Source organism: Capra hircus, chromosome 25 (assembly GCF_001704415.2).
Source record: "Capra hircus breed San Clemente chromosome 25, ASM170441v1, whole genome shotgun sequence".
NCBI lineage: Eukaryota > Metazoa > Chordata > Mammalia > Artiodactyla > Bovidae > Capra > Capra hircus.
Window position 1 is genome coordinate 36,684,667 of NC_030832.1, and position 26,953 is coordinate 36,711,619.

Here is a 26,953-nt window from a genome sequence, read left to right on the forward strand (position 1 = left end):
TCCACTGGCCGACTCCTGCAACACTGTCTTGGTCTCCCTAAGACCCACCCCACGGGTGCCCAGACAGAACGGGGCTGGGGGGAGGAGCTGCTTTTCTGGGGCCCCCCTCTAACTGATGAGATGGAGGGGGAATGGCCACGAGAGGAATGGCCCTCCCAGACATGCCGAGGGCCCTCAGGAGCCAGACAGGAAACAGCTTCAGGAAAGACAGCATCAGACCCGGCCCGAGTCCCAGGGGTCAAGGCTGAGGGCGGCGCGGGAGCCCTCCTAAACGCGACGGTGATTGAGTGAGGAGCATGATTTAGGAATCTGGCCCTCCCTCTCTCGGATCCAAGTACCTTTTATTTACCCTTGCTTGCTCCCCATCTCAACCCAGATGACTCGTTCCTCCGCACGTTTTCAGCGATAGGTTGTGCGCACAGTAGGTCCCCAATACTTAATGTTTGTTGAATGACTGTGTGAACGTTCGCTCCACGGTTATCTAAGCTGAGATCGCTGCCTCGGGGCCCGCTGGGCCACCCCTCCGTCCTCAAAAGTTTCCCTCCAAACACGGTCCCCTGCGCCAACTAGGGGGTGGTGGGCGAATCCAGAAGAATCCGAAGTCCGCAGGAAGCATCCGACAGGGCTTCGCGTGAGCGGCCCTCCAAGCTGCTGCGTGCGTTTCCCTGCTCCCTGGTGTCTGCTAGGCTCAGGCCTGCCCGGGACGGGGGCGGTGGCGGTGGGGTGCGGGGGCGGGCATCCCTGGGCCCCGGCCCCGACACGCGCGGTCCGGGTCTGGGCGCACGGCCTCGGTGCAGGTCCGGGCGGTCCCCCGCTCCGCGCCCGCCGCCCCTCCCCCTTCTCCAAACTTTCTCCCAACTTCCCAACCTCCTCCGCTCCGCGCCCCGCTCCGCTTCCCTCATGAATTATTCAGCAGCGCGCGCTCCAATCAGCGCGCCCCGGCCCCCAAGCCAAGCCACGACTGGGGGTGGGGGAGCTCCCCCCGCCCCCCGCGCGCCCCTCCCTCCCGGCCAGGCGCCGCCCGGCCCAGTCCCCAGCCCGGCCCAGCCCCAGCCCGCCTGGCCCGCGCCGCAGTCTCCCTCCCTCCCGCTTCGCTCCCCGCTTGGCTCTCACCCTCCCCGCCGGCGCGGAGCGCACTCGGCCCGGCGGCACGAGCAGCGCCACTCCAGGGAGGGGGGGAGACCGCGAGCGGCCGGGGCGGGACCCCGAGTCCCCGGAGGGACCCCGATTCCAGCCACGTCTAGCTCTGCGCCCGCCCGGGCGGCCGCTGCCAGGACGCCCCCCGCCTTCTCGTCTGCGCGCGCGGCGGGGACGCGGGGCCACACCTGGGCGCCGCCACCCGGTGCCCGGCGCGCCCGCATGGGCCCGCGCTGAGGGCCCCGAGCGAGTCCTGCGCGGGGAGTCGGCATCCACCCGCTCCGGCGGGGGTCCAGACCTGGGGGGGCTAGCGCCCCCCAAACTCGGATCGGATCCAACCAGAGTGAGGCGGCGCCATGAAGCTCCGGGCTCTGCTCTGCTGGGCTTCGCTTGCAGCCGCCCTAGAAGGTGAGTTCTCTTGGGGGCACCCCGGCCCTTCTGGGGCCCCCGAAGAGGGGCCTCGGAGTGGAAGGGCCGACCTCTCTCTCCCCCTAACCCGGCACCCCAGCTCCGAACGCTCCGGACCAATAGTGCTAGCGCGGGAGGGGGGCGGGGAGGAGGCGGCTCAGCGGGGAGTGGAGTTTTCTTTTGTTTGGGAAAGACTTGGAGTCGAGCTCCGTCCCGGGACGTGCCCCGGTCCCGGCTCCCCGAACTCTTAAACTCGCTTCTCCAGACGCCCTTGGCAGCCTTTCGTTTCTCCCGACTCCAACCTGCAGAACTCTCTCCAGAGTTTCTGTCCCTCTTCCCACCTCCGCCAAACAGGAGGAAACATTTCTGGAGGAACAAGAGGGCAGGCAGAACTTTGTGCTAGGCCATAAAATTCCGCCCGCCCCCCATTCCAGAGCGTTCGCACCTTGATCTACAATCCCCCCCACCGCAGTCGGGGGTGGCCGCCTTCTGCACTCGTCTCCAAACCTCCCAGTCTCTCCCCAATCCGCGGCCCCTGGAGCAGGGAGGCTCCCGCCCTGGCTTCCTCAGGCTGCACCCCAGCCCTTTAAATGCAGTGTCGACCCCAGCCCTTGCCCCAGTCCCACCAGAGTCCTTTTCTCTAACCCTAGCCTGCCTCTTGTCTTGTCCCCTGAACTCAGCCTGACTTCTGTCTCATAGGCTGTCTTAAATTTCTACTTTTTCTGCACCGCTGCAAATATTCCTTTATGCGTGAGCCTCTGCCCTCCCCTCAACCTCTAGCAGGGAAGCGAGAGCCCTATAAGCCCTCCTCCCACGGCCCTAATCTCCTTTCAATGAGTTGCCTCCTTCCCCTCCTTCACTGCCTGCAATCAAAGGGGTCTCTGGGGAGTGGGCCATGGGGGGCTGCTGAGAAGAAGGAATCAAAGGCGGTTGGAAACGCATCTCCTCCAGGCTGGGCAATGCTGCTCTGGACTGGGGATCAAAGGCAGGGTGTGGGGGAGAAGGGAGACCTGCTGGGCTCAGGAAGTCCGAGAAAGAACCAGAGGGAGAGGGCGAAGGCGAAACAGGGAGAAAACCCGCCAGGATGACATGTGGTGAGAGAGAGAGAAAGGTGCCAAGGGGAACAGGGAGTAACTTCGAATTCCTGTTACCTAAGTGCTTGCCGAGCCCAAGGCCCGGTGCTACGTGCTTTCAGTTTTCACGGTCCCAACAACCCTGTGGTGGGAAGTATTGTTACCCCCCATTTTACAGGTGAGCAGACTGAGACAGGCGTTCAGGCTTTTATCCAAGGCCCTGTGCCCCAGTGAAGGTGAAAGATGGGAGACAGAAAGCAGAGTGACAGTCAGAGAGATGGAGGTGGCCAGAGAGCGGGGGGAGAGGTGAGAGGCCGCAAGAGAGGGAGGCAGGCAGGACCGCGACAGGATGAGAGAAACGGGAGCCGCTTGGAGCGCCCAGGACGGCCTGAAACAGACAGTGTGTAAATTGGAGACAGGAAAACACTCTCCAGTCTGGAACAATGGAGGGTGGAGACGGCTGCCTCTATCCACCCGCTTCCCAGAACCCCGGCATCCTGTCCCCAGCGTGCCGGGCTGTCTCCTGCCACCCATGGGGACCCGGGCCTCTCCTCGGGCTGGCCGGGCCTCCACCTGACCCCTGGCCCTCAGTGGACATCACCTGGTCTCTGGGAGGAGGCCGCCTCACCCACCTGCTCTCCTGTCTCTCCTGCAGTCCTGGGAGGGGGGACCTGGGCCCAGGTGTGCTGCCGGCTCCTCCCGGCCAGACCTGTAGCCTCCCCCCGCCCCACGTCTCCGAGGGGATTCCCCTCCCCTCCCTCTCCTCCCCTCCGGTGCAGTTCTCCTAATCTCCCCCTTCCGCCAGAGCCCCACCCCTCCCCTCCCCCAGGCCAGAGCCAAGCCAGGTGTGCTCACCGCCCCCCCCCCCCCCCCCCCCCCGCTACCCACACCCCTAAAATCCCCTCCCCTCTGCTTGCCCGTAACCAAATCCAGACGTGAGGCCTCCCCAGACGGAGGCCGAGGGCAGGGAACCCCAGCGTCCTGGCCTCCAGGACGGCCTCCTCCGAGGACAGCTAGGCAATGGGGAGGGGATGGGGGTCAGGGCTGGAGTGTTTGGTCTGAAGGATCAGAGGCGACATCTTTGCATTTGGGCCAGGGACTGCAGAGGCGGAGGGAGACCCTGGTGGGAGGGGTGTCCCCCTACCCCACGTCAAGTCAGGGTCACTTTGGCCCTTTCTGAGCTGTTTGCCCTTTTTTCCCCTTTCAGCAGCTGTGTCTTCCATTCTCTGGGGCACAGCAGTTCACAGAGGCCTGGCCCTGGGAGTCCTGGGGTTCAGCTCCCTGCCTGCCAGCTGTTAGGGGCGGGGCTGGCACTCAGAAAAGAGGCTTGAAACCTGGGGGCAGGTGAGGGTGGTGGGCAGAGGGCAGGGCAGGCTCCCCTCCTCGGCTTGTCTGTCTGTCCCAGCTCCCAGGTCTTCCTTGTGTCTCCCAAGCTCCAACTGACTCTGTATGTGTGTCTGTCTCAGAGACCCTACTGAACACGAAATTGGAAACTGCCGATCTGAAGTGGGTGACGTTCCCTCAGGTGGACGGACAGGTAAGAGCTGGGGCTTGGGAGGAAAACCGATGGGGGTGGGGGGCCACTGTGCAGCTGCTTCCCGCGCCATACGCCCACCCCCACATCTCAGCAGCCAGGGCAGGTGTCGTCTGAGCCCTCACCCCCCAGGGGTCCCCCAGCCTCCCTCCTGGCTTCACGGCAAAGACCCTGGAACTAACCCTCGCCCAGCGGCTCAGCAGCCCCCTTCTCCCCACAGTGGGAGGAGCTGAGCGGCCTGGATGAGGAGCAGCACAGCGTCCGGACCTACGAGGTGTGTGACTTGCACCGGGCACCGGGCCTGGCCCACTGGCTGCGCACCGGCTGGGTGCCCCGCCGCGGGGCTGTCCACGTGTATGCCACGCTGCGCTTCACCATGCTGGAGTGCCTCTCCCTGCCGAGGGCTGGCCGCTCCTGCAAGGAGACCTTCACCGTCTTCTACTTCGAGAGCGACGCGGACACGGCCACGGCCCACACGCCGGCCTGGATGGAGAACCCCTACATCAAGGTACCCAGGCGCCCCAGGGTCAGGGGGGCTGGCCTGGGGGAGGAAAGCAGGAGGCCCCCGGCTTGAGGAGGGAAGCGGGTGATCTGCTAGGTGGAACGGCCAGTCTACTCCACCAGGCAAGTACACCTCGCCCCCCTACCTCTTTTTTGGCTGGGCCAGCACATCTTGTAGGATGTTAGTTCCCCTGCCAGGGACTGAATGCATGCCCTTGTTAGTGAAAGTGTGAAGTGCTAACCAATGGGTCGGTCACCAAGGACTTCCCACCTCGCCCCTTCACAGCCTTTGCACCAGCTGATGCCTCAACCCTGGAGTGCCTTCTCTCTGCCTCTCCCACCCAGCTCCTACTTGTCTTGTGATTCCAGCTCTGGGGTCCCGCCTGCGGTCGCACTCATTACACTTTTAACTTATCATTAACTTTTCATCATTTCCTTCCTTTCTGTTTCCTCGGCGCAGAGTCCAGGGCCTGGCCTAGAACAGGTGTTGATAAGTGTCTGTAGGGTGAGTGAGTGCACAGCAAGGGGAGGCTGGACTCTTCATAGGAGCTTGGCTAATGTTAATGGACAGTGTTGGGGCCTGCAAGAAACTGCACACTGGGAAAGGTAGAGAGAAGGTCCTGGAACAGGGACTGAGCAGGTCACAGAGAGGGTGAGCCTGGGCAAAAGACAGTCCCGCGGGGTCCTTGGAGAGTGGAAGACTGTGGCAGTGAGTCTCTTCCCCCCCGGCAGGTGGACACAGTGGCTGCTGAGCACCTCACCCGGAAGCGCCCAGGGGCCGAGGCCACCGGGAAGGTGAACATCAAGACACTGCGCCTGGGCCCGCTCACCAAGGCTGGCTTCTACCTGGCCTTCCAGGACCAGGGCGCCTGCATGGCCCTGCTCTCGCTGCACCTCTTCTACAAGAAGTGCGCCCAGCAGACCGTGAACCTCACCTACTTCCCAGAGACCGTGCCTCGGGAGCTGGTGGTGCCCGTGGCCGGCAGCTGCGTGGCCGACGCCGTGCCCGCCCCCGGCCCCAGCCCCAGCCTCTACTGCCGGGAAGATGGCCAGTGGGCTGAGCAGCCAGTCATGGGCTGCAGCTGCAATGCGGGGTTCGAGGCCGCCGAGGGGAACACCAAGTGCCGAGGTGAGGGGAGGGGGCCGGTACCCCGATCGGGGACCCACTTCTCAAGATTTCCAGTTTGAACGTTCTTTGCTGTCCTGGGCACTCAGTTCCTGGAGGGTGTGTTTTCCGGGCCCCCAGCACCGTTCTGAGCTCTCCATCACTTCCATGCTCTTGCTTCTGACTCCACGCAATTGCTTTCTGGACCTAACAGGCTCTCTTAGACTAGGGAACCTTGTTGGACTCAGAGGCTTCGTGAACTCTAGTCCTGTTCATTACGGTTTCCTCTAATTGACTGTAACTGGATTCTCACTCACCTTGTTCTCAAGAGCAGAGTTTCTTAGCCTGGGTTTTGTAGATAGGACAAGGGCATCTGTGAACTTTGATGGAATGATTTAAAAAAAGATGGCTTTTCCTTTTTGCTCATCTCTCCCTGAAACTGGTCACTCCTTTCACAGAGTGTCAGTCACAGCCCAGCGGTCAGAGCAAGACCTGAGATTTGGGCCTGGTTCAGATACTGGGGGTTTTCACAGCTCAATGGAGATAATTTGCAAGAAGGGCAAAATGTTGTTTTCCCTGAGACTTCAGAATTCCGCTGGCTGTCAGTCCTGCCACTGTGTCTCATTAATAGAGAAACACACCCTTTGCCATGTTGTAAACTTTTCTTCCTGTTTTTTTTTTTCAAGTATCTTTATTCTTAATGTGTGTGTACGTAGTCACCCAGTTGTGTATGACTCTCTGCGACCCCATGGACTATAGCCCACCAGGCTCTTCTATCCATGGAATTCTCCAGGCCAGAATCGGTTGCCATTCCCTTCTCCACCTGTTTTGATCATTGTATTTTCACTTCCTTGGTTTTATTGGTAATCTGTGTATTTTATGGTGTACCTTTAAAATCATTATTCTGAGCAAGGGTCTTGAGTTTCACCAGGCTGCCACGGGGTGGTGAGGGGTGCACACCAGGGTTCAGACCCTTGATCTGGAGGAAAGTCTTCTCCTCTTACAGGCCACGTTTCTAAGCTCCTCACTCCCTGCTCCCCTCTTTGCACCTCATGCAACTTGATTTTATTTTTTTCACCACACTGTGCGGTATGTGGGACCCTCGTTCCCTGACCAGGGATCGAACCTGCACTCCCCGCAGTGGGAGCTCAGAGTCTTAATCACAGGACCACCAGGGAAGTCCCTCATGCACCTTTAATAACCGCTGAATGTCATCTTCCCCCCGCCCGGATCTCTACCCCCAACCCCACCGCTGAATGTCTTTGATGCAAGTTCTGATGGACGCTTTCTCTCTCTCAGCCTGTGCTCAGGGCACCTTCAAGCCCCTGTCCGGGGAGGGGTCCTGCCAGCCGTGCCCAGCCAACAGCCACTCTAACACCATTGGCTCGTCCATCTGCCAGTGTCGCATCGGGTACTTCCGGGCCGGCACAGACCCCCGAAGTGCGCCCTGTACCAGTAAGTGGCCAGCGACCCCCGGGACGAACCCCTCACCCCAGCACCCGTCCTCCCATGCCTTCCTCCTCTTGACCCTGGCTTGGTGCGCGGCCGACGCAAGATGTCAGTGTGGCTGCCCATCTGTCCCCACTGCCCATGCCCGGCCATTGTCTCAGCCTCTGCCTGACACCCTGGTCTCCCGCAGCCCCACCGTCCGCCCCGAGAAGCGTGGTTCCCCGCCTGAACGGCTCCGCCCTGCGCTTGGAGTGGAGCGCGCCCCTCGAGTCAGGCGGCCGGGAGGACCTCACCTACGCGCTCCGCTGCCGGGAGTGCCGCCCCGGTGGGTCCTGCACGCCCTGTGGGGGAGACCTGACGTTCGACCCCGGCCCCCGGGACCTGGTGGAGCCCTCGGTGGTGATTCGTGGGCTGCGTCCTGACGTCACCTATACTTTCGAGGTCACCGCCTTGAATGGGGTGTCCTCCTTGGCCAGTGGGCCGGTCCCGTTTGAGGCTGTGAATGTCACCACCGACCGCGAGGGTGAGACTGGGGACTGGGGGCAGCCTGTGGTTGGATGGGAGAGGCCAGCGAGGGGGGTAGACAGTCTAAAGGCCTGAGGCAGGGAAAAGGCAGCAGCTGGGGAGTGGAGTTCCCAGGAAATACACTGGGTCAAGGCCTTTGGGGCAGGAGGCAGAAAGAGAGTGTTAAACAGATGCAAAGGCGGGCTCCAGAGTTTAGAGAGAGCCAGGAGAGAATCCCGAAACAGCTGGAGGACCCAGACAAGTGTGGCCGGCAGAGGCAGAGCTGGGGAAGCTAAGGGCCAGACCCCCCCAGCTCCAGGGCCCCAACGCGTCTGTCTCTCGCAGTGCCACCCCCGGTGTCTGACATCCGGGTGACTCGGTCATCACCCAGCAGCTTGAGCCTGGCGTGGGCCGTTCCCCGGGCACCCAGCGGAGCAGTGCTGGACTATGAGGTCAAGTACCACGAGAAGGTGAGAGCCAGGCCCCGCCCTGCGGGGGGGTTGCAGTGAGCAGTGGGACCTGCTCCAGGGGCCGGGACACCTGAATTGCAGGCATCTGCCATATACCAGCTGAATGATCTTGTGTCAACCTCTTGGCCTCTCTGAGCTTCATGTCTTCCTTGTAAAATGCTTAGGAAAAGAATTTCTTGGTGGTCCAGTGGTTAAGACTCCACAATTCCCTGGTCGAGGAACTAAGATCCTGCATGCCAAGCAGGATAGGCCCCTCCCCACCCCCCCCCACCCCCGCCAAAAAAATGCTTTAGATAATGGAACCTACCCCACAGAATGGCTACCGAGACTACATGACGTAATTCATGCAATACAGGCGGCTCAGTGCATACATAGTGAAAGTCGCTCAGTCGTGTCAGACTCTGTGACCCCATGTACTATACATCCATGGAATTCTCCAGGCCAGAATGGGTAGCCTTTCCCTTCTCCAGGGGATCTTCCCAACCCAGGGATACGAACCCGGGTCTCCCGCATTGCAGGCGGATTCTTTACCAACTGCGCCACAAGGGAAGCCCCAGTGTGTACATAACTGAGCACAAAGGTCTCACCTGTCTCACAGCAGGGTGGAGATGCTAGTGATGGAGGCCCAGGGCAGGGGAGGTGGGAAGAGCCATGGAATCTGGGGGCCCTGGTTTATGGCCAGCCCGCCTCTCCTCCGGAACAGGGCGCTGAGGGCCCCAGCAGCGTGCGCTTCCTGAAGACATCGGAGAACCGGGCAGAGCTGCGGGGACTGAAGCGGGGAGCCAGCTACCTGGTCCAGGTTCGGGCACGCTCCGAGGCCGGCTACGGGCCCTTTGGCCAGGAGCACCACAGCCAGACCCAGCTGGACGGTGAGTCTGGGGGGCAGGGTGTGCCTGGGGTTGGCTGTCCCCCACCAGGCAAGGAGGCCTTGGCTCTCAGGACCCCCAAAGTCACTTCCCTCCTGCTTCTCTTTGCACTGTGAGGCATTCTGGCCTGGTGATGGGACATAGAAACCAAATCCAACAGCTGGGTGTGAAGGCCCGCTCAGCGGCTTTCCAGCTATGTGACCTTTAGCAAAAACTTGACCCCTGAGCCCCAGCTCTCTCATCCAACACTTGGAAATAGGAGGCCTCTCTCCCAGGGCTCCAAGGATTAAATGAGGTGACACTTGGTAGTTTTTATATGCTGGCCCAAGGGTTTTTGTCCTAAACCTTTTAATTTTTTTTTACAGTTTTATTGGGATATGATTCATCTACCTTATGACTCACCCATTTAAAATGTATAATTCATTGGCTTGTAACATATTCACAGAGTTGTGCAACCATCCCCGTAATTAATTTTAGAACATTTCAGCACCTCAGAAAGACACATATTACCCCCTTCCATTACCTCTCAGCCCCCGGCAAACACTCATCTACTTTTTTGTGTCTAGATTTGCCCGTTCTGAATCTTTCACACACATGTGGTCATACGACACAGTCTTGTGACTGGCTGCTGCTTCTTTCACGGGGCATAATGTTTTCTAGGTTTAGCCGTGTTGTAGAATATATCGGGACTGTGTTCCTCCTCGTAGCCGAAAAATACTGCGTTGAGTGGCTTTCGCATTTTTCTTTATCCATTCATCTGTTAATGGACATTTAGGTTATTTCCACCTTTTCATTTTTAGCCTTAGGTACTTCCTATTCAAGTGGAGTTTTTTGTGGTCACCAGTATTTACGACAGAACAGAATCAAACCCGCTTAGGCAGAGCAACCTCTTCCCGGCCCTGAGGGCCTCGAGTGGAGCGCACGGGCCCTCAGGGCCTCCCTGACCTCCATTCTTCTCCTCCAGAGAATGAGAGCTGGAGGGAGCAGCTGGCCCTGATCGCGGGCACGGCAGTCGTGGGCGTGGTGCTGGTCTTCGTGGTCATTGTCATCGCGGTTCTCTGCCTTAGGTGAGCGTCCTGGGCACCTGGAGACCCCGAGGAACCCCCCGGGAGCTGGCTGCCCACTCTCTTGCTCCAGGTCGAGGCTCCCTGGACAGGAACCTACCTGCTTTCGCTTGGAATCCTCTGACTCCTGCTTCTCTCTTGCCGTCCATTCCCTCTGGAACTCAATTCCCTCTGGGACATGTGACTCAGTTTACCTCTTCTGTCCCATCCACTCCAGGAAGCAGAGCAATGGGAGAGAAGCTGAGTACTCGGACAAACACAGCCAGTATCTCATCGGGCACGGTGGGTAGGCCCTTCCTGAAGGACTCGGGGCTGGGGCGAGAGCTGTGAGCCTAGGGCATCTGAGTGCGATGGGGGTCACTTCTTAGCTGACGGGCCCTGTGCGCTTCCCCAGGTACTAAAGTCTACATCGACCCCTTCACTTACGAAGACCCTAATGAGGCTGTCAGGGAGTTTGCAAAAGAGATCGATGTCTCCTATGTCAAGATTGAAGAGGTGATTGGCGCAGGTGAGCAGAAAACGCCTGGGTCCCAGGGAGGAGGGTGGAGTTGGTGGTGGGGTGGACCGCAGGGCCAGCCAGAACCCCTGGGAGAGGAGAGCTGACCCGCAGCGTCCTTCCTGAAGGCGAGTTTGGCGAGGTGTGCCGGGGGCGCCTCAAGGCGCCTGGGAAGAAGGAGAGCTGCGTAGCCATCAAGACCCTGAAGGGCGGCTACACGGAGCGGCAGCGGCGGGAGTTCCTGAGTGAGGCCTCCATCATGGGCCAGTTCGAGCACCCCAATATCATCCGCCTGGAGGGTGTGGTCACCAACAGCGTGCCTGTCATGATCCTCACCGAGTTCATGGAGAACGGCGCCCTGGACTCCTTCCTGCGGGTGAGCCCCCCCACAACACCCCAGTCCACCCTGCCCTCCCCCAGCACTCCAGGACAGACGGTGGGCCCCGTGTTGCTGCCCCTCCACCCTTCATCCTCCGCCAGGGAAGGTTGAGTCCTGGGACTGGTCTCCCTGTGGGGCCAGCCAACCCCAGGATCTGGAGGGGCTGTCATCTCTCCTTGTGACAAGTATTTACTGAGCATCTTACGCACCCGCCACTGTCCGGGGCCTCGGGAATTTGAGCCCTGAACTCTGCTCTTGGAGAGCTGCTGATATAATCGGGAGACTGAAAGTTAACAAGTACAAACAAGCTTTTATAGAAAGTAAACAAAAGTTCAGATGTGAAAAACATTAAACAGGCTCATAGAAATGAGAGGAAAGAGCTCATTTTTGCTACTTGAACAAAATTATATGAAGTTGTTTTTTTTTTTTTAACTTCACTAGACATCTTTTTTGGGCGGGGGGGAAGCTTTTTTTTTTTTTTTTGGCTGCACCATGTGGCCTGTGGCACTTCCTTAACCAGGGATCAAACCTGTGCCCCCTGCAGGGGAAGTGCGGAGTCTTAACCACTGGACCACCAGGGACGTCCCCAAAAGGTTTTTCTACAAAGCAAAACAGTGTTGAATTTAACAGAATGACAACAACCCCCTGGTATCACCTAATGCCTATGTGATACTCATATTTCTCCAGTTGTCCCCAACATGTCCCAGCATCCAGTTCAGGATCAAGCATTGCACTGGTGGTTATTGTTTTGAGTCTTTTTACATCCCAAGACAGTCCTTTGTCGTTCTGATACGCTGAAGGGCTGGGCCACTTGTCCATTCGAATGTCTTTTCTAGATTGATTGGATTCTTCCTCGTGGGATCATTTAGCTTGTTTCTCTGTGTTTCCCATAAGGGAAGCTGTATCTAACATTGTGATAAGTTTAGAATTCTACATCTGTGGCCAGCCTCCATCAGGCGGTACGGTGTACTTCCCACGGTACTGCATTAGGAAACACAGGCTGCCCGGCTCCCATCACGACGGATGCTGCGGCAGACGCTGGGGCAGTGTCTTGTGGATGCGGGAGTTTGTTCCATTGTCTGGTTGCAGGAGAGGGAAGGGGGTCTGTCTTAGAAGAGATGGCATCTGGGTAGATGAGAAAGCCAGCCGTGAGAAGATGGGGGCAGGGGGAAGCATACTGAGGACTGAAGAGCCCCCCAGAGTATATGGGATCTGGTGCGTTCGAGAAGCAGAAAGGCTGGTGAAGCTGAACCAGGTCAGCAGAGGAGCAATGGTGGGTCACCTCGTAGTTGGTGGCTGGGTCTCATGGCCTTAGAACTGGGGGTGTGATTAGAAGTCCAAAAGAGGAAGCTTTGGGGAGGATATCAGCAGGAGTGATAGTCATTCGGTCGTGTACGACTCTTTGCAACCCCAAGGACTGTAGCCTGCCATGGAATTTTCCTCTGGCATGAGGAGGCAGAGAAGGACGGCCTCCTCTTCCCATGGAATTTTCCAGGCATGAATACTGGAGTGGGTTGCCTATCCCTTTTCCAGGGGATCTTCCCAATCCAGGGATCGAACCTGGGTCTCCTGCATTGCAGGCAGATTCTTTAGTGCTGAGCCACCAGGGAAGCCTGCCGATGAGGAGACTGGCAGTCACTCAGGCCGTGGGGGCTGCAGTGGGTATAGAGAAGCAGTTGGGTTTGGGGTGTGTTTTGGAGGCATAACCGGCAGAACTTGTTGATGGATCGTAGGCTGTGAACAAGGGAGAGAGAGGAATCGTGGAGACTCTTAGGTCTCTACCCTGAGTGCCTGGAAGTGAGGCCACCAACTGAGATGCAAGGTGTGAAGCAGGTGCAGGCTTGGAGGATGGGTTCAGAATTCAGTTTCTGGACTCAGCGTTGCTGGCCCTGCAGGGCTGCCAAGAATCCCCTGCATGCTAGGTGAACCCAGAGGATGGGCTTAGTTAACCATCCGTGACTGGTGGGCTTACCTGGTGAGAGCAGACTCTATGAAGGTGAAGGTCGGGCTTTAGACCTTGGTTTTTGGTGCTGCGGTTACCGATCACACCCGACTCCTCACCATCCTCTTGAATCCTATATACAGTTGGTCCAAGAGGGCTGAGCGAGAGTGTGTCTGTATCAGCGCCAAGGCACACCTCTCCACCTGGAGACAGGTGTCTTCAGAGCACACTCTGAACTGTCATCGCTCCGTTGCCGTCAAATAAAAAGAACGTGTTAGATCCAAACCATTTATCTAGTATTTCCTGGATGGAATGCACTGTACTAGGTTAAATGGAAGAAAGTATAATCTTTTTTAAATTTTCGTTTTTATTATTTTTTAACACCAAAACATTTTGTATTGGGGTATAGCTGATTAACAGTGTTGTGATAGTTTCAGGTGAACAGCGAAGGGACTCAGCCATACATATACATGTACCCATTCTACCCAAACCACCCTCCCATCCAGGCTGGCACAGAACGTTGAGCAGTTCCCTGTGCTATGCAGTAGGTTCCTGGCTCCTCGGCTGTGCCGGGTCTTAGTAGTGGCAGGCAGGACCTTTGATCTTGGTTGCAGTTTTCAGAATCTTCAGTTGCAGCACGCGAACCCCTAGCTGTGGCTTATAGGATCTTAGTTCCCCGACCAGGGATTGTAATCCAGGCCCTCTGTATTGGGAGTGCAGAGTCTCAGCCATTGGAGCACCGGGGCAGTCCTGTAGATATGGTTTAGAATGTCGGGGAAAGAGGGGCGTCCTAACTGCGACCCCCGCCGTGTCCATCTCCAGCTGAATGACGGCCAGTTCACCGTGATCCAGCTCGTGGGCATGCTTCGGGGCATCGCCTCGGGCATGCGCTACCTCGCAGAGATGAGCTACGTCCACCGAGACCTGGCTGCCCGCAACATCCTGGTCAACAGCAACCTCGTCTGCAAGGTCTCAGACTTTGGCCTCTCCCGATTCCTGGAGGAGAACTCTTCCGACCCCACCTACACGAGCTCTCTGGTGAGGCTGGGGGATGACCATGTGATCTGGGTTCTTAGGGCTGGGTTGGAAAGGCGGGAGACAGAGGGACTGACAGCTCTGGTCCAAGCCAGGATGTAGGAGCAGACCTACATTGTGGCGGACGTGGGGACTGGGGGACCAGCTTAAGGAACTGGCTGCCAAGAGTCTGGGAAAAGTACAGAGTTGGGGAGCTGGCCATTTGGGGCACCGAAAGAAAGGAGGCCTGAGCTGGGGGAGACGCAGAATACCCAAGTGCTGGGAGTCCCTCAGCTCACCTTGTCCTCCGTCTTTAGGGAGGAAAGATTCCCATCCGCTGGACAGCCCCCGAGGCCATTGCCTTCCGGAAGTTCACCTCTGCCAGTGATGCCTGGAGCTACGGGATTGTCATGTGGGAGGTCATGTCATTTGGAGAGCGGCCATACTGGGATATGAGCAATCAGGATGTAAGTATCTCATGGTCCCACCAACCTGCCCTGAAATGTCTTGTCTCTTGGGATGTGGGGCGGTGGGGTGGCAGGGGATGCCTTCTTAGAGAGCTCATCACTATTGGGTCCTTGAGGTGGGGAGAGTGTCATGGTGAGGAGGTGATCTGTGTCTCGAGTTTGATAACAGCTCATCTGGTCACAGACGGAGGCAGAGATGGAGGGCAGGCTTGGGAGATGTCTGGATCATAGCTCAAGAGCTTCTGGGACATTGGGCCACAGCCAGCCTGGGCCCTGGCTGGGAGGGCCAGCCCTAGGTTAGCCCTTCTGGGGGCCTGCAGCACCCATCCTGGCGTCTGTTAAGTCGCCACTTCACTGGGGTCCTTTGGCAGCTTCCTTTTCCCCTTTGACGCCCTTACCCAGTGCTTCTTCCACCCATCATTCCAGGTGATCAACGCCATTGAACAGGACTACCGGTTGCCCCCGCCCCCAGACTGCCCCACCTCCCTGCATCAGCTCATGCTGGACTGTTGGCAGAAAGACCGGAATGCGCGGCCCCGTTTCCCCCAGGTGGTCAGCGCCCTCGACAAGATGATCCGGAACCCTGCCAGCCTCAAAATCGTGGCCCGGGAGAATGGCGGGTGAGGACCCCAGAGAACGGGCCCTCTTTCCTGCACTCTGCCACCCTGAGAACCTCGCTTCTGCCCCCCTCACCTCCACCACCCCAGAAGTATCAGTCGTTTCGGTGGGATGTGGGATGTGCCCTTCCGCCTCTCCAGGCCTGGGGTCTGCGTCCTCACCCTGACACATGCTGGTGCTTAGGGTATCCTCCGCATCCTTGCCCCCCAGGGCCTCGCACCCCCTTCTGGATCAGCGGCAGCCTCACTACTCAGCTTTTGGCTCTGTGGGGGAGTGGCTTCGAGCCATCAAAATGGGAAGATACGAAGAAAGCTTTGCAGCTGCTGGGTTTGGCTCCTTTGAGCTGGTCAGCCAGATCTCCACTGAGTAAGTCATGGTGGGAGCTGGGGACCGGGGGGGCGGTGGTGAGGGCCAAGCGACCAGGAGGGGTGGAATCTGGGTGACCAGAGTCAGGCTCACAGTTTCAGCAGGGGCCTTTGAGGTCAACTTCTGGTGCCCATTCTAGAGCCTCTCCCCCCAGAAACAGTAACAGCTGCAGGGGCTGAGAGCACGGGAATCTTCCAGGTCAGCTGTGCCCGCCTCACTCCCTTGCACCACCTCGGCCTTGGGCCATCTCGCTCCTGCCTCGAAATCTGTATCTATCTTTGTGCATCTATCTACATTCCAGACCCTGCTCTCACATTAACAACGTGTCAACTCTGGATGTTTTCCCACCCATAAAAGGAGAAGGTTGGCCTGGGTTTTGGAAATCCTTTCCAGCTTTAATGTTAAATGGTTTTACAATTCCAGTGCCTTCCAAATACTGCTTTCCCCTAGTTGGCCTCTCCCTGGTCCTTCTTTCCACCTTTCCATTCCTCTCCCAAGGACTCCTCTCACCCTGGGTTGGAATCACAGAAACAGAAGGACTAGAAATCCAGACACAGAGGGTCCAAGAGGCCCTTTCCTTGGGAAGCCAGTCTTGTCCCAGCAGGTCTGGGCCCCTCCTGCCTGACTGGCTTGAGCCTTCCCTTGACACGGGTTCACTGACATGGGTTCTTGTCTTCCACTTCTCACGGGGGCTGGGAGCAGTCTGTTTGTGTCCTTTCTCTCGCCCATTCCTTTCTCCACCCACCCAGCTCCTCCTCCTCCTCTCTATCTTTGTCCTTCTGATTTTTCCTTTTGATTTCTTTGTCCGGAAGACTTTTCCTTTTGACTTACTTTGTCCTCTGAAGCATTCTTTTGCCAACTTCATTTTATGGGCTTTTCTCTCCCTCTCATTCCTCTTCTTCCCTGATTCTCTGCCTTTCCTTCTAGTTTCAACATCCAGGGCGCGGCCCCTCACCCCTTGTTTCTCTATCCCTGCCAGTACCTAGCCTCGCCCCCTACTGCGGCTGCATAGAACTGTGGTGGGCGCTTAATTGGCCCCCACCCCTGGAAACTGCCTGACAACTGTTGACGTCTACCCGCTTCCCCGCTGGCCATTCTGATTGGCTGGCACGCCCGAGGCAGGGACGGGTTTTTGAAGGAGAGATGACCTGGGAGCTTAGTGGTCTCACCTAGCTGTTCCTTCTTCCCCAGGGACCTGCTCCGAATCGGAGTCACTCTGGCAGGACACCAGAAGAAAATCCTGGCCAGTGTCCAGCACATGAAATCCCAGGCCAAGCCTGGAGCCTCAGGCGGGTCGGTAGCACCGGCCCCCCAGTACTGAACTGCATCTGCACGCCTGGCTCCATAGCTCTGGAGCGGCAGGGACTCCAGCGCCCGGGGATCCCTTTCTTCCTGGGGCAGAGTCGGGGCGGGGGGGAACCCAAGAGGCTTCCATCCCCACGCCCCACTGACTGGATTGCACTTTGAACCCATGGGGGCGGGGAGCTGGCAGTTTGGAGAGAGAGGATTTGGGGATTCTGCAGTGTGGAATCATCACTGTCCCCCCGGGGTTGGGGGGACCCCAAACCGAGGGTGCAGGAGCCCTTCCCTCAGGATTGGGTGTGACCGGAGGAAAAGGAGCCCCCAGAGTCTGCCAACATCCCAGGGCTAGTTGGGCATGATCTCCACCGCCTCCCTTGCATCCCCAATTGGGCCCCTCCTCACCTTGAAGGGCCGCGGCCCTGCAGACCAAAGAGAAGGGGGGACTAGCCTGCAAGCTCGGGAGGCGAGAAGGGGCGTCATGGCCCAGTGACGGAATCACTGGACTTGGATGTCCCAACCTTGCTGCTGTCTCTGCCGAACTCAGTTTTCCCTTGTAAATACCCCTCCCCCATCTGCTGCCTTCATATTGAAGGTTTTTGAGTTTTAATCTTTTGTTTTTGGTCTTATTTTTCCTCCCTTTTCTTCCCCCTGGTTTTTGTTTTGTTTTCTGCAGTCCTTGTCATAACTTTTTGTGTTAGAGGGGACCTGTGTCATTATTGCCTCTTCAGCCCAAGTGGAAACAGGGACCCGCCATTGTGTCTTGTTTCCAGAACAGTGCCTTGGTCACGCCACAACCCCCCAACATTTCCCTGCCCCCCAAGTACCCCCAAGCTGTGTCCATGGGGGGTTGCCGGCGGGGGGAAGTGCTGGAAAACAGAGACAGACACCGGTGCTTGGAGGGGTTCTTAAATTATATTTAAAATGATTGTTTTGTATAAATAAAAGAAAATGGGAAGTGTCTTCACTCTGGGGGTGATTAGGAGTGGGGGGGGTGATGGAATAGACTTCTGTAGAGGGGGGCTCTAGTATGGAGGGGCCTTTGAGCCAGGCTGACTGAGGGGCCGGAGGTCTGGAGATAGGGCTGTGGTGGGGGTGGGGGCTGGGTGCTTGGTTCCCAGCCCCAGGGTGTGTTTGAGGTGGTGGGGTGGGGGCGCTGGAGATGAGTCATTGGCAGCTGCTTCTAACGGCTCCAGATGGCTCTGCCAAGAGCCTGGGGCACCTCCGGGGTGGGGCTGCCCTCCTTCCCCCCACCTCCCTGGTTTCCGATCCCTGGCTGAGGGGCTCTATGAGACAGGGGAGGCCTAGAGCTCGGGACCCTGGTCCTACAGCCCCCTGATGCGGGGAGAGGGATCTGTTGGGGTGGAGGCCCTGCCAGATGAGGGAGACAGATGTGGGCCAGATGTTGACAGCTGGGGTTGGTTTAGAGGCAGTGGGGGCAGTGTCTGCATTTGGTTGTGGGGGAGGAGCAGGGGCTGATGTGGACGACACGGACCCCCCACGTATATGTACACACACAAACACACACGCTGGGCTGGGTCTGGAGGACAATTCTCCCTTTCAAGGTGCTGCCCAGGCAGGTTCTCCCAGCCTCTTGGGAAGGGAGGGGAAACCACCTGAATATCTTCCCCCAACTACTCCCTCCTGAGCAGAAAGATGAGGCTGGGGTCAATTCCCTGATGTCTTTCTCACCATCTTCAGTTTCCCAGCCTGCCCGCCCCAGGGGACACCTGCAGGGACAGGCCTGGACCCAGTCCACTTTGTCAAGCTGGTGCAGCCTTGCCATTTTTGCATCTCAGTTGCCCCCTGTTGTGCTGGGGTTGGTGTGTGAGTTGTTCAATCATGTCCAACTCTTTGCTACCCCATGGACTGTAGCCCACCAGATCCCTCTGTCCATGGAATTTTCCAGGGAAGAATACTAGAGTGGGTTGCCATGCCCTTCTCTAGGGCATCTTCCCAACTCAGGGATTGAACCTTGGTCTCCCACATTGCAGGCATATTCTTTACCGTCTGAGCCACCAGGGAAGCTTCGCTGGGGTTGGTACAGGACCCCAAATCCCAGCTTCTGCCCCTCCCAGCCCAGGAAGCCTCCAGGAGTGGTGCTGTCCCCAGTTTCCTGCCTCTACTACTGCCTTTGGGAATCTCTAATGCTCTGGAACCCTCTGTCGCCTTCCTTGATGACATGGCTCCTGTTTGTACCTCTAACAGGATGGGCGGGACTCTGTCCTTCCCAGGACTTAGGGAGGATGCTGGTCCAGGCCACCTCCTACCACTGCCAACCAGACATCCAGGCTAGATAAGGAGACCTTAGGTGGGTCAGAGGTCAGGGGAGCCGGACACAGATGAAGAACAGAGAGTCAAAGGGTCAAAGAGCAGGAAAAGGGAGGTCAGTGCGGGGGACAAGGGGTGGTGCCAGGCATCCAGCTGGGAGTCCTGTGATGCTCAGGTTAAACACAGCCAGCCCGGCTCCAGAGTGCAAGCTGCTCCCTCCAGCTAAGAGGCAGAGTGACCTGGCCGGGGGCACCCCTTCCTTCTGGGAGCCCTTTCTCCAACCAACTTGGGTCTCACTTCCTTGGGTCAGCCACATAAAGGTGGCCCCTGGGCTCATTTGGAGGACAAACAGAGTAAGGATTCCTTTCTAGAACCCAGGGTCTCGCCTGCTTTGGCGTCCCCTTCTCCTTGGTATTTCACATCTGAGCCCAGTGGGCAGCCTTCCTTTTTCTCTTAGAGCCCGCGCAGGACGTCCCAGCCCCCTTCCCCAGGACCTGCCTGGTGGGAGGCACAAGGCGTGGGGCTCAGGGCGGGCATGTCTGCACTTTGGCCCTTGGCTGAGGTGAGCCGGTCACTCCTAGTAGGATGGAGCTCCAAGCTCCTCCCAAGCCGGGCCCCAGCCCCCACCCTCAGTTACCATAGCAACCCCAAGGCCCTTTGGGTCACAGGCCAGTTGACCCTTTGGAAAAAGCCACATTTCCCACCCTGAGCCTCTGCCCAGAGCTTCAGTCTCATCATTAGAAACAGAAAACCTCAGGATCACCTTTCACTTACCAAGTGGGAAGCTCAGAGGCCAAGACCTACAAGAACTAGGATTCCTGGGGTGCCCTCTTTTCTCCTGTACCCCTGAAGCCCCTCATGGGACTTTGTCTAAAGGACAGACAGCCCCTTACCTCCTCAGACCTCGGTTCCCCTCTCTGTGGACACTTCCTGGAGCATCCAGCCTTAGGTCCCCGGCCCCGTGTCTCCCTTCTGTCTCTCCCCACCAAGGTCCACCTCACAGACCCTTCCTCCACCAGAATCATGTGGAAAGTCACATCTCAAAAATAAAGAATTTTATCTCTCTTTCTTCTGTGGACAGCTCAGAACTGAGCAACTCTGAGGGCTTGCTCTGGACTAAAATCTGAGAGAAAACATGGATAAGAGGGAGCCTCAGGCCAGGCGCCAAAGCTGTGGGCCGTGGGGCTGGGGCTCACCCGCACCCGGCGGCTTGCCTCTGGTCTGGCTCTGTGTTTTCTCCCTAGAAACACACCAGTGATGAAGGTCAGCGCCCACTCCCCGTGTCTGCTCCCCTCAGCCGGCCCTCCTCTGCCCCTTTCCAGAAACTCACCTCCTCCCTTTCCTCCTGGAAATGCATCCTCTGGTCACCGCCACTAGCACTATGACCACCATGGGCACCAGCAATGGCAACAGGATGGAGGCAAAGCTGGATGCTTCTGGGGTGCAGGGAACAGAAATAGGGGTGTGGGATAAGAGGTGAGGGGGATACACCCTTCCGGTCCTCAGCTGCCACCCTGGGTGGACTGCATTCCCTGCACGTCTCTGGGTCCTGGCTCTCCCTTCAGGAAGCTGCCACTCCTAGGGCTTTCGAGACCTTGGTGCCGCCCTCCTGCTCCCAGCGGACACGCAGCTCCCACAGACCCTTCAGGAGGATGTTCACCCAGCTGGTCCCCCAGACTCCAGGGTATCAGCTGGGTCAGTGCTTCTCCAAGAGTAGCCCTGGTATCACTCCCATCAGTCACCTAGAAGCTTGTGAAAAAATGCAGGCATCTTGGGGCCCCACCGAGACCTACCCTATCCAAGTCTCTAGGGCTGAGTCCCAGAGACAACCTTGCCCCACCCCGATCTTAGGCACAAGGATACAGTCAGAGAATTGCTGGTGCAGAGGCATGTGGGGATTATAGTTTGGGATAGAGAAAACTAATGAAAGGTACCAGGGAGGCTAAGAGGGACAAAGGAGAGGGGAACAACAGCAGGGTAAGGCATACAGATCACAGAAGTGGGGAGCTCAGGGTCAGAGAGAAGATTCCAGAGTGCTGGGTAGGGCATAGGGACTCTGAGATTCTTTCAGGATACTGATCCTGCTAATCTTTAGGGATCATATCCAAATATTATATTATTACATCTCATGGTAATATAAGACATTGATAATATACTATCTACTATACATCTATGGGCGTCCTTGGTGGCTCAGACGGTAAACAATCTGCCTGCAATGAGGGAGACCCAGGTTCCATCCCTGAGTTGGGAGGATCCCCTGGAGAAGGGAATAGCAACCCACTCCAGTATTCTTGCCTGGAGAATCCCATGGACAGAGGAGTCTGGTGAGCTATAATCCACGGGGTCACAAAGAGTCGGACACAACTGAGCAACTAACACACGCACACGCATACATCTATAACAGATACTGTAGGTTAATATTATATACACGGACTTATTCTGCGGCCATTGTTGGTGGGGAAGGTGAGGAGCTTGTGAGGTACAGGTCTGGGGTGAAGTTCTTGCCTGGCTTTTCAGGGGGAGGTACATCCCGCGGCTCCATGCAACGGTCTCCCCCATAACCAGGTTCGCACTCACAGGTGAAATGGGTTCCCTGCTCCCGGCACCGCCCATCATTCTGACAGGGGTTCTGTAGGCACGGGCTGTCTGTAAGGATGGAAGCGGGTGGGAGGGAGTTCTGGGCAGACACTCAGAGCCAGGGAGAGGGGCCTGGGGGCTGGGACGCCAGGGAAGAAATTCTCCCAGAGAGATTCGCTGGGGTCCGCTGGCCAGGCTTCCAGTCCTGGTTCTATACCCCCGAGATCTGGGGAAACTGCTTATCCTCTTCTGAACTCCATTTTCTTTACCCTATAATGTGGGAATGCTATGCTCACCCCAAGTACTGAGTAAGGACTAAAGGAGATCTTGAGACACTAACGCAGAGCAGAGAGCAGAGGCTCGGGGAAGACAGGGCCTTTGCCTTGTCCCTCCCGAGAGACAGAGAGAGAGAGAGAGAGAGAGAGAGAGATGAAATGGCAGGAGTCCTGATCTTGATGAGATGGGCTCTTCCCAGGACTGGGAGGGCTGGTTTGTTCCAGGTCCAGGGGCTTCCCCCTTCCCCCGCCCCCACAGGGGATGAGGGCAGCTGGAAGCCGAGGGCCTGTCCCGGCTCACCTCGGAAGCAGCCACGAGTGCGGTTCCCCAGGGTGCAGACCTCCCCAGGGCTGCAGCCGAGGGGCTCACATAGCAGGAGCCCCGTGCGCGCGCAGGTGCAGCGCTGGGAGCAGTCGTCATTCACGAAGCTGTCACCCTGCTGGAGAGGGAGAAGGCCCAGGAAGCAGGGGCGCCTGCTTGACCTCCAGTGTTGGGCTGTCCTTTCGCGCCTGCGCTCCCCCGGGGCCTCCCACTAACAGCCCGGACCTGGTAGTAGATGCCGTTGTTGGTGCAGCCACAGTGGGCCAGGGGGAGGCTCTGGGCTCCGCTGTAGATGTAGCCCGGGAGGCTGGCACAGCCCTCCACACAGGGGCCCTTGCAGCCCCGGGGGGCTGCCAGTGTGGCACAGGAGGCCGGGCAGGGTGTCATACAGCTCTGGTAGACAGTATTGGCTGGACATGACAAGGCTGAGGGGACACAGTCATAGTCAGAAGGTGGCAGAGCAGGGGTAGGCACCCCCAGGTATGGAAAAGAAGGTCACCCAACAGAGCACAGAGCTTGCTAAAGGCAGGGAGGACCGGCTTTGTGAGTCTTTTAGTCTGTGACACTAACTCATGAGGAGGATCAAAGGTGGGCCTTGGCAGAACGGAGTGGGAAGGGGTGATGGGGATGAGGGCAGGGAAGGGGTTCAGTCAGGAGGATATTAACAAGGGGGAGAGTCTAGGGCTGGGGGAACCAAGATGGAAAGCCAAGGTGGGGGAAGCTGTGGGGGCTCAGAGCAGAACAAGGGGTGGAAAGAGCCGAAGGGGTCAGGGGCCAGCTGCTGGGGCAGGTCAGGGCCTCACCACAGTGGGTGTGGTCCCGCCAGCTGGCCGGGGTGGCGCCCGCCTCCTGGCAGATGCTGGCATACCCACTGAGGACCTGGCAACGCAGCTCCTCCTGCTCCTTGGGGTCGTGGGTGGCACACAGGTCAGACACACAGTGCCTGGAGGACAGCAGGGACAGGTGGGGGGCTGTCAGAGACGGGGAGGGAGGCCAGGAGACCCAGCCCTGCAGAAGAGGCCCTGGAAGCCCCATCAGAGAGTGGGCCAGCATGCCATGGGGATGTGTGTGCGTGTGTGTGCGTGTGTGTGACAAGGTACTATGCACAGAATTGTGCCCAACAGAGAGCCAGTCAGAGAACAGGCCACAGGAGCTGGATAAAGGGTCTCAGGTCCCCGACTCACTCCAGGAAGGGCTCAGGGGCCACAGTCTGGTGACAGACAGCAAAGGGGCCCTCGGGGTCCACCAGCGCCCCACACGCCTGGGTGCGGCTGATGAGCTGCAGCTCCTCCGGGCGGCATCCCGACACACCAGGAAAGCCTAGCACTGCATCCTCCTTCACTTCCTCCTCCTGTACAGCCCTGGGCAGAGACAGTGAAGATCCAGGTGAGGCCCACCAGGGCTGCCGCGATCGAAGGGACCTGGGAGGGGAGGGCCCAGGGCACAGGCTGGGATCCACAGGGCCGGTGCCCGGCAGTCGGCGGGAGAGGAAAGATGTGATGGGATGAGAAGAATCAGGCCTGTCTGAGCCCTCGGCCTCAGGGCTCCTTCTCTGCTGAGCAAGTGCGGGTGAGCTTGTGTGAACAGATTTTAGGTTGGTGCTCATGCCCACCCTGGCTGGCTGCCCCGACCCCGGGTCAGGGCCTCCCTGCTTTGAACCCCAGCCCTCTCACCTTGAGATGCGGGGGAAGCTTCCTTCGGTCATTTTTACCTCCCAACTATTGCCAAAAGCAAGGAGGTTCTGGGTGACAGCCCCGTTGGGCAGCATAAAATCATTCCTCTTGTTCTGGTCGCAGTTGCCACACAGGCCGAGCACAAGCTTCCGGTAAGTGACGGGCAGGGAGATCACTGCGGGAGGAGGGGGCCCAGGAGTGAGACCCCCCCGCACCACACCTCATCCCTCCCCACCCCTCCTGGGTCGTCTCCCAGAGCTTGAGGCCTTGCTTGCAGGCAGGGGACCCTCTCATGGAGCCCATGGTTTTCCGTGAGGCGGTTTTCCCTCCCCCTTCCCAGGAACGCTCCCTTTGGCCCTCTGGTTCCCACGCTCAGGCACCTGCGTTGTTCTTTCCGTTGAAGCTGACCACCAGCTCAAAGTCTGTGATCACGAACAGGCGATCGCTTCGTAGGGAGACCCGCAGCTGGTCGACGGGCTCATAGGGGGCGGTCACCTTCTGGCCGTTGACCTGGAGGAGGCAGATGGGAGCCGCAGGAAAGCCTGAATCAAGGTGACCCTCAGGCTCCCCTGGTGGCTCAGTGGTAAAGAATCCACCTGCCAATGCAGGAATGCGTGCATACTAAGCCACTTCAGTAGTGTCTGACTCTGTGCGACCCTATGGACTGCAGCCCACCAGGCTCCTCTGTCCATGGGATTCTCCAGGCCGAGAATACTGGAGTGGGTTGCCATGCCCTTCTCCAGGGGATCTTCCCGACCCAGGGATCGAACCCAGGTCTCTTATGTCCACCTGCCCGGGCAGGCAGGTTCTTTACCACAAGCGCCACGTGGGTTCGATTCCTGGTCTGGGAAGATCTCACACAGCGCGGAGCAACTGAGCCCGTGCGCCGCAGCTGCTGAGCCCGAGCTCTAGAGCCCAGGAGCCGCAACTACCATGTTCATGAGTGGCAGCTCCTGAAGCCCGAGCCCCTGGAGGCTGTGCTCTGGAACGAGAGAAGCCACTGCAATGAGACGCCTGAGCACCGCAACGGAGAGCAGCCCCGCTCACCGCAACTAGAGAAAGCCCGTGTGCGAGGACCCAATGCGGCCGAAACCAAAAGAATTAATACAATTATATTTAAAAAGGTGACTCTCTGCTGCGCTGGCCTCCGCTTCTCTGCACATCTCGGGACCTTGTGGTTCCATCATTCTCTGCAACAGGGTACTCCAGGAAGCTTTACTATCCCAAATGCCAAGAGCGTCTCCGAGGTCTGCTCCTGTTGCAGCCCGTTTCTTTACCAAAAAAAATAAACAACTGGCAGGTGGGCATCCCTGGTGCTTCTTCAGACTGCCTGTCGGATCTTCCCTTCTTCCCACTGTCCCACCTCTCCCCAACCTTACCTGAAATCCTCCTGCCCAGCTTGGGCTCCCAAGGAGGTAAGTGCAACACTGATTCTGATTTCTACAACTAGGCAGCCTCTGCCAGGAACCTCCCAAGGAACGGGCAGCCCTGGCTCCACCTGCTCCTGGTGGCCTCTCATGGACTGACCTGCCTCCCCCGACCCACCCTGCCTGGCCCAGCTCTTACAACAAGCTCCAGTTCATGCTGGAGCTGGACCGTGTAGCCGTAGACCATCACGATGATTTCGTGCAGGAAAATGGGGTTGTGAGACGCATACATCTTGTTGCGTCCCTCCACGATGAAGGGCTCCACGCCACTGGGGAGCACATCCACGGTCTTGACCAGATAGTAGGTCATGCGGCCCTGGAAACGGTAGCCGAGGCCATCAAACGTGCGGTAAGTGGGGTCCCCATAAACCGTGCATCGCTCCGACCCTGCCAAGAAGAGCCAGCACTGAGGAGGAATGGCCCTGACCAGTGGAACGGCCCCAGGGCCCCTCACCCGCCTGCCCCCGGTGCCTCCTGTTCCCTGAACTTGATATTTCCACCCTCTCCCTCTCCCAGCTTGAGAGGATCTCCCTTGCCTGGTTCGTTCTTTTCGCCCTAAAGGTAGATCCCAGAGAGAATCTGCAGGCGATTAGCAAGCTGGTAAGAGGTGAGAGCCCACCTCTGTCTATGTCAGCAGCTCCCTCTCCCCAGAGCCCCCAGCCTGGGCTCCCCTCCTCGACTGCACCTCCTGAGGGCCCCCTTACTGTAGGGTTTGCAGATTTCTTTGCCATCCTCGTCGGTCTCACACCGGGAGCTGGCGGGGCAGGCAAAGGCCCGGCACTGAATGGCTCCCGCCTGGCAGGTACACCTCTGGGAGCAACTGCTGGAGAACCAGGCGTTACCCTCCTGCAGATGCCACGGGAAGAACGAGGAGTGAGGAAGGGAGGGCCAGCTCTCTTTCCTCGACGACTTCAGTCTAAGCCCACAGTCTGACGGCTCACTTGGCACAGGCCAGAGGCAGTCCCAGTGCCAAGGCACCCTCTGTCCCTGTAGCGCTCCCTAGAGGCACTGCACTGTCTCAGGAGGTACTGCTGAACCCATCTTCCAGATGAGGAAACTGGGGTCACAGAAGCCCTGTGACTCAAGAGGGGTACCACCAAGATCTTCAAACCAAGGCCACTCTACCATGCCTCAGTCCTCACATCCAAACCACACACCCTCCACCCCAGTCCTGGCAGGAGGCCACCCACCCCAGCCACCAGCCTTCACATCCAGCGCCAGCCGCAGCAGCACAGGCCAGGGGAAGGCGGCATCCTGAAGGTGTGTGGGTGGTCCCCCCCACCCCTACTTCCCATTCCCCACTCACGGGGAGGAATCTGCCCCGGGCGCCCCGGCAGCCACACTGACTCCTGGGCACACACTGCCGCTCCTTGAGCACGTAGCCGGGCTCACAGACGCAGCCCTCCTCGCAGTTGGAGGGACCCCTGGAGCCTTTGCACCGGCCTTCCGGGTTGTCGCAGGTAGGGGGGCAGTGGGGAAAGCAGTTGGTGTAGACGTAGTGGGGGGGGCAGTCCAGAGCTGGAAGGGTGGGGGAGAAACGCGGACTGAGCGTGGGCTCCGTGGTGGGCCTGAGGACAGAATAGAGCAAGATTGCTCCTCCCGTCTTGGCGTGGGAGCCTGTGGTCGGGCAGCAGGTGCAGCGCGACCTCGGTGCATCTGGGCAGCAAGCTCGTGACTGGCCTGTGTACCAGCATGACAGGAGCCCAGGGCAGGGAG

At 58.4% G+C, this 26,953-nt stretch overlaps 2 protein-coding genes across 2 annotated transcripts in view; one reads left to right on the forward strand and one right to left on the reverse strand.

The window, feature by feature from the left end:
- EPHB4 (EPH receptor B4) lies at nucleotides 1,025-17,655 on the forward strand. The gene is made up of 17 exons (XM_018040853.1): nucleotides 1,025-1,545; nucleotides 4,085-4,155; nucleotides 4,373-4,660; nucleotides 5,386-5,782; nucleotides 7,058-7,213; nucleotides 7,398-7,730; nucleotides 8,057-8,181; nucleotides 8,885-9,050; nucleotides 10,012-10,114; nucleotides 10,329-10,393; nucleotides 10,506-10,619; nucleotides 10,736-10,983; nucleotides 13,751-13,966; nucleotides 14,260-14,409; nucleotides 14,836-15,029; nucleotides 15,238-15,393; nucleotides 16,585-17,655. Exons 1-17 carry the CDS (start codon nucleotides 1,494-1,496, stop codon nucleotides 16,712-16,714), a joined length of 2,964 nt encoding a protein of 987 aa, XP_017896342.1. The 5' UTR covers nucleotides 1,025-1,493; the 3' UTR covers nucleotides 16,715-17,655.
- Nucleotides 17,041-26,953, reverse strand: part of ZAN (zonadhesin) — a 38,489-nt gene continuing 28,576 nt past the window's right edge. Inside the window, 14 exon segments of the mRNA XM_018039999.1 lie at nucleotides 17,041-17,114; nucleotides 20,160-20,203; nucleotides 20,294-20,396; nucleotides 21,469-21,609; nucleotides 22,117-22,255; nucleotides 22,363-22,407; nucleotides 22,409-22,562; nucleotides 23,006-23,080; nucleotides 23,322-23,498; nucleotides 23,811-23,985; nucleotides 24,191-24,320; nucleotides 25,377-25,624; nucleotides 25,942-26,083; nucleotides 26,544-26,755. Of these exon segments, the coding sequence (XP_017895488.1) occupies nucleotides 17,041-17,114; nucleotides 20,160-20,203; nucleotides 20,294-20,396; nucleotides 21,469-21,609; nucleotides 22,117-22,255; nucleotides 22,363-22,407; nucleotides 22,409-22,562; nucleotides 23,006-23,080; nucleotides 23,322-23,498; nucleotides 23,811-23,985; nucleotides 24,191-24,320; nucleotides 25,377-25,624; nucleotides 25,942-26,083; nucleotides 26,544-26,755 (1,859 nt within the window).

Coding starts and splice junctions, on each gene's coding strand:
- EPHB4 (XM_018040853.1), top strand. CDS start 1,494: ATGAAGCTCCGGGCTCTGCTCTGCTGGGCTTCGCTTGCAGCCGCCCTA. Junction 7,214..7,397: donor CCGAAGTGCGCCCTGTACCA/GTAAGTGGCCAG, acceptor GGTCTCCCGCAG/CCCCACCGTCCGCCCCGAGA. Junction 15,394..16,584: donor GTCAGCCAGATCTCCACTGA/GTAAGTCATGGT, acceptor CTTCTTCCCCAG/GGACCTGCTCCGAATCGGAG.